Raw genomic sequence first — 10,325 nt, forward strand, 5'->3', positions numbered from 1 at the left:
GGAAAAAGGGAATCCTTGTGCACTGTTGATGGGAATGTAAATTGGTACACTATGGGAAACAGTATGGAAGTTCCTCAGAAAATTAAGTCTAATTACCATATGATCCAGCAATTCCCCATCTAGGTATTTATCCAAAGGAAATGAAAACACTAACTCAAAAAAACTACACCTTCACGTTCACTGCAGCATTATTTACAATAGTCACGACATGGAAAAACCTAATTGCCCGTTGATAGAGGAATGGATAAGGAAAATGTGGCGTGTATCTATGTATCATGTGTATTTTATATAAATGCTTTATATGTAGATATACACACTCATTGGAATATTATTCGGCCATACAAAAGGAAATCCTGCCATTTGTGAGAACATGGATGTTGGAGAACATGTGAGAACCTTGAGGGCATTATGCTAAATGAAACAAGTCAGAGACAAATACTTTATGACCTCACGTGTATAAATCTTTAAAAAACCAAAGTCACAGATACAGAGAAAAGATGGGTGAACTGTTGGCAGGGCGTGCAAAAATGGGTGCAGGTGGTCAAAAGGTATAAACTTTCAGTTATAAGATAAATCCTGCAATGTAATCCACAGGGTGATATCTATAGTTAAAAATACTGTATTGTACATTTGAAAGTTGCTAAGAGCAAATCTTAAAAAGTTCTCATCACACACAAGAATTGTAACTATGTGTGGTAATGGGTAATAACTAGATTTACTGAGATCATTTCACAATATATACATATATGGAATCATGCTACACACCTGAAGTTAATGTCAACTGTATCTCAATAAAAATTTGTCCTCCATATATTTTTAGAAAACAATTATAGTACGCAGTCAGCAGGACTGGCTGATAAATTAAAACTATCACCATAGTTAAGAAGTACTGTGTGGCAGGAAAATATCAGAGAGGTCTACCTAACTGAAGCTGAAACACAAAATAAACACAACCCCTCAGAATGGTTAAATCCTCTGCCCCAAGTATCACTTGTCTTTGAAGGAAGCTGATCCAGCTTCCTAAGGGACAGCCCAGAAGCTCCATCCCAGAGGGGAAGATTTCATTATGTTAAATCTTAAAAATGGAGGGGAGCTGAACCACCTGCTTTAAAATAGGAAATGAATACCTTCTGCAGGTTACCAGAAAGGGAGATAACATGTTTTAGGCCACTCTGAACTTTTAACTCATCTGCAAATAAGTGCTATGGAGAGTTTTGTTAAATGAGACACCCACCCTCACAATCCATTTCTTTTTATCTTTATAGAAGAAGAAGCGGAGAACCTCACAATTCTTCTGCTGCAGAAGTTAAACAGGAAGTTGCCAGGCAGGAGCTCTGCTAAGAGGTTTAAGAGGGGTGGGTGTGCTAGATGAAAGAAAGAAAGAAAGGCCAGGGGATTTCTGAGCTTTGGATCCAGAGAGAACAGTGGTTTCCCAATCATCACAACGCGCAGACAACCAATGGGATTCGTTGGTGATTGTTAATTAGTGCCAATAGCTGGGGGGACAGAACAGCCTACAGATTCCAAAACAAATCTAAATACGTGTGGGCTATTTGCTGGATTTAAACAAGGCTATTTCATCACATATTTGAACACTGTGAAACACAAAACTTGAAAGTAACTTTTTTTTGTACTCATGCCTGGGTCACTTTTATAAGAAAGATACTAGGGGAAAATAAAGAAAAATTGTATAGTCGTAGCTACATCCCAAGTAAAATTCTGCTGTAATTACTTATTTATATACAAACAAAAATTTATCACTGACAAAAATATGAATATGACGCTTCCGTATACAGAATACTATGCATTCTCTGGTCTTTTCTGCTGCGGTAGTTTTGGGCACAAACTCCATATCCACGTGTATCTCTAAGTCCAGTTGACCACTGATGAGAGAAAGGTTTGACAAACTTGGAAGAAGTCAAAATGGGCTCCAAATCCATTAAAAACTAAACCAACTTCCAGGTCCCTGAAGCACAGGAACCACTTGGGTGGGATTTACGGTTGTGGATAGAGGGATGCCCCCATGGCTCAGTCGGTTGAGGCTCAGCTCAGGCCATGATCTCTCAGTTCATGAGTTCAAGTCCCACACTGGGCTCTCTGATAGAGAGGGCACAGTTCAGATCCTCTCCTCCTTTCTCTGTGCCTCTCCCTCTGCTGGCACGTGTGCTTGCGTGCTCTCTCGCTCACGCGCTCTCTCTCTCTCAAAAAATAGTAGGCTTAAATTTTTTTTTTTAAAAAGTTTAAAGTTGTGGAGAAATGAAGTAGCGGCCCTGTGGGGTCTCTGGGTAAAACTGTTGTTTTCCATGGACTATCTCCGAGCATATCTAACATTCTAAATCCATAATTTCAAAGCCAAACTAAAAAATAAAACTTGTTAATGGATTTTTTTAAAATGTGAACTCTGTGGATGTTATTTGTAACTGTAATACTTTACAGAGCCTTACAACCTAGCATACAGTCAATCATCAAGTGGCTAAATGCTTAAGCCACAATAGAAAGCTTTTTGATGAACCGGGAAATTTCAGTCAGCACAATGCCAATAAGTACTGAATTAGTAAGTGAGGGTCTTCAGTGTCTGGATCCTCAAGTCTTACAGGGATTTCTTAAGCTAATTCTCTAGACCTATAACCTATGGAGAATCTCTTCTCGGAAAGGATTAACAAGAAGTGGCAAAAAATTAAACATTTCTCCTTCTACCATCCAAAAGGTCAGCCCTAGAGTTCAACTCTTTCTAAAAGGTCAGGAAGGCATAGAAAGTAACTCACTCTCTGGAAAGGTAAGCAAACCACTTCTGATTCTGACCCTGATTCATCACATCCCCCTAATTTCCACTCTCTGAGCAATCTCCTTACCAATTCTATCTCTCTCAGGTACCTTCCAGAACAAAGGGAATTCCGCCTTTCATGAGATACTATAGGAAAGGGCAATGTTACCGGTAGCAGCCTCTGATCATAGCCTTACAGATCTTTCTTTCCCCTTCCCTATTTCAGCCATTTTGACCATTCAGGATGTGTTTTTTTCAGGAAGAGTAAGTACAGTTCAAGGTTTGAGGAAGTGGTGCAGTAAGTCTGACATCTGACAAAGGGAGGGGGGCCAGATAATAGTGGTTAATCTTGGGTATAGAAAAATGCACCATAGTTTAATACACTAAGGAAGCAGTTTGGTATTGTGGGCTGTGGAATCATGCTCGGGTTTAAATACAGGCTCTGCTAAGGTGATAGAACTCTGGGAAAGTGGCTTAATCATTCATTGCCTCTGTGTCCTATTACATAATGTGTATTTTATTTTATAGAAAATGCAAATGTTACTGTCTACCTTATAGGGTTATGAGAATCAAATGATGGGACACAAATCTGGAAACAGTCAAAGCACTAAACAGTAAGCACCAATTCTGTTAGCTATTATTAGTACTATGTATATATTTTAAAAGAACAAGGTAATTCTGTTTGTAGTGACTTGGAATAAAGTCCATGACATAGTGTTTTCTGAAAATGCTATAGAATAACATAATTAGCAGAAGTCTATCTTGGGAAGAAAAAAGAAACACATAATACATATTTATGAGTACATTCAAAGAAGTCTAGAAAGGCACACACACCAAACACGAAACGGTTACTAACTCTAAAGAGAGCTGGAAGGGGGGAACGTACATTTGTAAACGTATAGGTCTTTGCTTGAATTCACAAGTATGTACTAGTTTTGTAACTAATTTTTTAAATATTTTAATCTATTCCTTATTTTGTAATGTTTAGTTATTTATTTTTTGAGAGAGAACGCATGCACATAAGAGTATGAGTGGGAAGGGAGAGAGAGAACCCCAAGCAGGCTCCAAGCTGTCAGCACAGATGCTGGCATGGGGCTCAAACTCACCAACCATGAGATAGTGACCTGAGCCGAAATCAAGAGTCCAAGCCACTCAACTCAGTGAGCATTTACTAACTAATTTTTAAAATTAAAGATTTCATGGTGGTCCTTCTAACCTTCAAACTGAACATCTCTCACATCCGGGTCTAGGAAAAGGCAAACTTCTTAGAAACAAGGAAATGGAGGCCCAGCTAGGAGGAGGTGGAGCCCCCAAGTCCCATCTATCCCTGTTACATGTCTCATTTCAGATTCCCTTATATTCTTTACAGTCCTGAGCATATCATGTGCCTGTCATAGGATCCAAACATTCCAAAACTGATTTTTATTCCCCTTTCCTGTTTGAGGTCCTCCTTTTACCTTGCCCAGATAGCTTCCACAGGTGTTAGAACATCTTCCTACTTCTCATAACTTTCTCACGATCTCCTTGTCTTTCTGCCCTTCAGACAGGTGTCCTCACCCTGGGAAACCCAGGAGTGACAACTGGCTAGGTTGTTCAGATTTTGTGGCAGGCGCAAGGCCCCCACCTACACAACAGTAGGACAGAGTATGAGTCCAAGCTGCTTTGCCTTCCAATGCATCTAAATGGGCTTTTAAACACTTTTTAAAAATTTCATTCAAGAAAAGGTGTTTGGTATGTTTGGACAGGCACTTTTTCCTTACACAGGTGTTTATCTTTGCTTTGGTTTCTCCTGGAAATTATAAGGCTATCTCATACCTCCCCCGATACAACGTTCCCTACCAGGCTTGTCCGTTGTTATGTGCTAATGGTTATTGTTTTAGCACCCAGCCTTCTCACTCGTTTTTGTCACCATCTTTTATATTCCAATAGTCTATCCCCTTTTATTCACCTCTTCTATTAAATATTTTTTTTAATGTTTTTTATTTCTAGGAGAGAGAGAGACAGTGTGAGCAGGGGAGGGTCAGAGAGAGAGGGAGTCACAGACTCTGAAACAGGCTCCAGGCTCTGAGCTGGCAGTCAGCACAGAGCCCGACGCGGGGCCCGAACCCACGAACCGCGAGATCATGACCTAAGCGAAAGTCGGACGCTTAACCGACTGAGCCACCCAGGCGCCCCTCTTCTATTAAATATTAAAGCCCATGGAGAAAAGGTCGTTTTGACGAAAAGGGAGGGAAAAAAAGAATTCTTGATTCTAAGCACAGCGCCTTGCAAACCCGGCCTCGCACCGGAACCCGGAGCTTCGGGAACCCTGCCAGCTCGCGGGTATCCGGGCCACCAGAACAGGGTCAGCATCGAAGCGCCCAGGCGTCGGGAGAGCTGATTGGTCCCCGGGTGAACCAACCAGCGGGCGATGCTGTTCGCGGAGAGGGGAGGGCCAAGATTATGGAGCCGATGGAGTTAAAGGAAAAGGGGCAGGTGTACCAGGCACTGGGGTTTTGCGTGCACTTGTGCACCCACCGGGTCACTGTTAAGCCCTGATCTCTGGTCTCCTGAAGGCCACCTTCCGAATTTTCCAGTTTCATAACGCTGAGTAGGAGGGGGAACCTTACTCATCCTATCATTCATAAGATGGTCATTAATAGTCAATGGAGGTGTAGCAGGGGAGGCGGGGAGGCCCTTAAAACCCTCCCTCCTTTCCCACTTCCACTCCAGGTCGTCAACCTGACTGAATCAGTTCTTGAAATAGTAAATCACTCAAACGATCGCTTAATCGCCAAAGCTGATTACCGAAATGCTATCGTTAGACACCTGAAATAAGTTCCCCCTCCCAGAGGACTGGGGGAAATGGTACTGGCATTTACCGAACGCGCAGGGGGTTCCTACCTACTAAACGAGAAGCGAGCAAGCTCTTAGACTTAAGCCAGAGAAACTGAGACCTTCTCAAATGTGCAACCTTGCACACGAACTGCCCCCCGCCCCCCCACCCCCACTCACGCGCAGCGACAGCTCCTCCTGACTCTACCCCACAAACTTCATGCGGTAGCGCAAAGATTTTGGGCAGGGTGGGCGCAGATACCCGATTTCCCTGCTGTGCTTCAAACTTCAGCAAAGCTATTCTACGCACTTTCTTCCAAGTGTCACAGCCCCCGGACTCACAGACCCGTCCGACCTTAGCTTTCCCACGGTCCAGCGCTGCGACCCACCCTCTACCACCCATGCCCGGGCTGCAGACGCTGCGTCCTTGGGGTTGGGGGAAGGGGGTGCGGGTGGGAAAAGAGGAACGGCCAGTGTAAGGAGAGAGGTCCCCGCCGAGGCCTGAACGCCGGCAGCCCCTGGTGGGCCCTGGGGCCGGGAAAGGAGGAGAGAGGAGAGCTGGAACCGTGCGGGGAAGGGCCGCGAGGAGAGCAGGGGCGCCGCCAGGGTCGCTGCACTCACTCTGCGTAGCCAGTGGCCCAGGGCAGCCGCCGGGTCTCCTTGAGGATGAGGATGGGACGGGCGATGTGGTCGGCGCTGCACTCCACCTCGTCCTGAGACAGCCCCAGGAACTCTGGCCGCCCGTAGGGGAAGCGCAGGGGCAGGTCCGAGCCTCCACAGCCGCCGCCGCCGTGCTCGGAGCCTGAGCTGCCAGCCATGATGCCGCCCATGAAATTGGCCACGGCAGATTTCACTCGAGTGAGCATATTACTCCGGCGCCCGGCAGCAGCGGTGCGAGCAGGCGGCGGCGGCGGGGGCCCCACGAGGCGCCGCGCGGGGCATGCAGGCTGCGGCGGGCGCCGGGCGCACGGGCAGCCGGGCCGCTGGGGCGCGCCGCGCGGCTCCCGGAGCCTAGTGCTGCAGGGGGCCGGGCCCCGGCCTCCCGCGCTCGGTGCAGCCGCCGCCGCCGCCGCCTCCCCCCGCTACACTTCCGCAACGGAGCGGCATGGAGCGGGCCGGCCGGGCCCGGGGAGACGCCGCGCGCTCCGGGAGCGACTGGGCGGCCGCAGCGGCGGCAGGTTCCTTCCCCGCCCTCTGCGCTCGACTCCTGCGTGAGCGGAACTGAGCCCACCCGGCGAGCCGGCACAGCCGGCGCGACTGCTGCCACGGCTACCGCCGCCGTCCAGTCATGTGATAATCAGGCTGCAAGGCTGCTAGGGCTCGGCAGCTGCTGTGGCCGAAGCCTCCGCCCCTCCCCTGCCGGCCCGAGCGAGGCTCGCGCCGGGATCGTGACCTCCCGGGGGAGGGGAAGCCGGGCTGGGTCGGTACCTGGCTGAGGGGATGGGGGCGCTGTGAGCTGAAGGCCGTATACAGGTGTCGGGGGAGGTCACGTGGAGCCGGGCAGAGCCAGTTGAGGACTCCCCTCCCCGAGGAATGACTGCCTACGCCTTTGGGAATGGAAACTTCGGGAGCTGGAGGTTTGGGAAGGGGAGACAGGTGGAAGCTCGGTGGGACGGCCCCTTGGCGAGCTGGTGGTGGAAATGAGGAACACCTGGTGTGAAAGACTTGTCAGCGCTTTAACACAACAGAACTCACAAGTGTTGCACAAGAATCATTAAAAGTTTTTCCCTAGGCAGTTCTAGAATTATTTCTTTATTACCACCACAAGCATCATTATCTACGCAGCAAACCCTGTTTCGAACCTAGAATAAGCTTTTAATGACAGGAACACAACAGAGCTCTAAGAAATCAGAAGCAAGACCCGTTTTACCTAGTCCTTCACTGTTTAATAAATTTATACGAGCACTTTCCTCCAACATAGCAACAAAAATGTATTTTCAAAGCTGATCCTGTTTGCTATTGAGACAATGTAAACTATTAAACAAAAAAAATGTCTGAAAAACCAACTGATGAATGTGTTTCATCAGGGGTAATGTTTGTTAAATATTGGCTTAATTTTTTTTTTTTTTTTTTTGCAAGAAAGCTGTATCCTGTTCATGTTTACTTATTCTGTATCCTGTTCCCATGTTTACCTACCATTTAACTTGCCAGGTCTGTGTTACTGGTGGAGTTACTCACAGAACAGCTCAGTAAGTTCGGAAGGGAATACAGTCCCTCATTCTTCTCAGTGAGCAGGAAACTGGAAGAGCCCTCCGAGTGTTAGGGGGAAGGTACTTCTCTGAAGAGGAACTAGAATTTTTGCTCTTAGCTGAGTCCTGGGTAAACCTCACTGATTCCCCCCCCCTTTTTTTTTTGTATCTATAATATATACGTATACTTTTTAATGTTTATTTTTGCAAGAGAAAGACGGAGTGTGAGCAGGGGGGGGCAGAGAGAGAGAGAAACGCAGAATCCGAAGCAGGCTCCAGGCTCTGAGCTGTCAGCATGGAGCCCATCCTGGGTCTCGAACCCAGAAACCACGAGATGATGACCTGAGCCGAAGTCCCACGCTTAACTGACTGAGCCACCCAGGCACCCCAGTATCTATAATATTTTATAAGGCATTTTCCCCTTTGGCTTTTTCATAAACAGGAACTCTGGTTTACTATATACCAAGTAATTATGTAAAAACCAAAAATGAAAAAACCAACATGCAAATGTTCAGTGAAATACTATTCCTGTCGATGAGTTTTATTACTTTTCACAAAACAGAAAAGTAATTTTATCTTGGACCCTTTTCTCTAATTTTAAATTTTGAGGCAAGATACTAAATAAGGCAAAATCTAAATGAACAACAAAGGTCTTCTCAACCGTTGCTTTGCTAAACTATAAACTCCTTCCAAATGGAAAATCTGTGTAGTGGCTAAAGGTCTAACCAACCACATGCACTGGCATCCACGGAGTCCCCATAAACTTAGAATCCCTTTCTCAAGCTCTTCTCATAGAACAATTACCCTTTACTAATGTCCTTTGGATACTTCAGTAACTAACCTCTATTGAGATCAATTTACTGTGTTCTGACCTACAATTCAATTATAGCAAGCATTTAGAGTTTACTAAAAATAGGATTTAAAACTTTTCCTGTCTAATTTTATTTCAATTTATTTTAAAGTAGTACCTGATCATCAATAAATAAAAATCCAGGGCACCTGGGTGTCTCAGTCAGTTAAGCATCCGACGTCGGCTCAGGTCATGATCTCACGATTTGTGATTTCAGACCCTGTGTCTGGCTCTGTGCAGACAGCTCAGAGCCTGGAGCCTGCTTCATATTCTGTGTGTGTCTCTCTCTCTGCCCCTTCCCTGCTCACGCTCAGTCTCTATTTCTCTCTCAAAAATAAATAAAACATTTTTAAAAATAATTAAAATTTTTAAAATAATTTTTAAAAAATAAGTACATAAATTACATCCAAGTGAATAGAACTGTAAATTGAAAAGTAAAAGACTCCAAAAATTTCCCCAGGGCATCACTGTTGTTAATATTTTCTCTAGGCTTCCAAAATTTTTCTCAAATACAATATCTGGAATAATTGAATTTGGTAATATTAGCCAGGTTTGTGAACCAAAGTTTTGTAAGAAGTTCCTCTGTTTCACTAACCTGAATATCACAAGAAAGTGATGATATATCTTTAGCTTTGCAAGTCTACTTTGTTCTGCAAAGACAGGCAGACATACTTTCATACCTGTTCTCCTTTGAATATTTTTTAAATTTTTTAAATTTTTATTTATTTTTGAGAGAGAGACAGAGTGAGAGAGAGAGAGAGAGAGAGAGAGAGAGAATCTGAAGAGGCTCCAGCTCTGAACTGTCAGCACAGAGCCCGATGCGGGGCTCAAACTCACCAGCTGAGCCATGAGATCATGACCTGAGCCAAAGTCAGACACTCAACAGACTGAGTGACCCAGATCCCCCTCCTTTGAATATTTTTATAGTATAAGTGTTCATCACTAACTAATAAATCCAGTATCTTTATACCCGCCTCTAAGACCAGTGTCACATCACAGGATTTTCCAGAGAAATATTTTCCATGTCATTTACTCCACAATTATGTCACTCTTGAAGATCAGTTGGGAGGGAAATTCTGATTAAAATGAGGTGGTCACCCCTTTTAGGGGAGTTACCCCCCCAAAAAATAATGCCTTCATACCTATTACAAATGCAAATTTGGAAGTATCTATATTCCCACCCTTAAGATGAGAGAGTCCCTGGATTCAAGTGGTGAGTAATCACACCCTCAATGTACTTGTTACACATTGTATGTATGCCCCAGTAATTAGTAGGTAAGCTTCATTAATCTCTTTCATATTTCCTTTCCCCCTGGAAAATATGAGTCTGAAGACCTTACCAGGACATTCATTTACAGGATAGATTCATGGATCTCATACTTGGTTACTTGTCCCATCAATACAATCACATTTCTAGGCCTGTAATACTATGGCTTTGATACACAATGACTATGCCATCCATAAGACTATTTTCAAAGGGGAAAAAAAGGTCTGGATGATTTCTTCACTGAAAAAATCACAGATTGCCCCTAAATATTCAATTACAAATGGAAAAACAATAACTTACAGTGGAAAAACCTGGCAGACATCACAGGGTTAATAGTACCTGCTGACATCGTTCAGTGACAAGGGTACATCACTTATGCGATATGCTTTCCCAAATCCTTAACTTCATTATAATCATGAGAAAACACGAGTCAAACCCAAA

The 10,325-nt window shown here is 44.7% G+C and overlaps 1 protein-coding gene across 1 annotated transcript in view; it reads right to left on the reverse strand.

Moving 5' to 3' along the window:
- Positions 1–6,536, reverse strand: part of PPM1H (protein phosphatase, Mg2+/Mn2+ dependent 1H) — a 257,588-nt gene extending 251,052 nt beyond the window's left edge. Inside the window, exon 1 of the mRNA XM_039256219.1 lies at positions 6,200–6,536. Coding sequence (XP_039112150.1) covers positions 6,200–6,444 — 245 coding nt within the window. The 5' untranslated portion in view covers positions 6,445–6,536. The remainder of the gene's footprint in view (positions 1–6,199) is intronic.
- Positions 6,537–10,325: the final 3,789 nt, after the last annotated feature.

Source organism: Hyaena hyaena, unplaced genomic scaffold (genome assembly GCF_003009895.1).
Source record: "Hyaena hyaena isolate Hyena2069 unplaced genomic scaffold, ASM300989v1 scaffold_565, whole genome shotgun sequence".
Classification (NCBI taxonomy): Eukaryota; Metazoa; Chordata; class Mammalia; order Carnivora; family Hyaenidae; genus Hyaena; species Hyaena hyaena.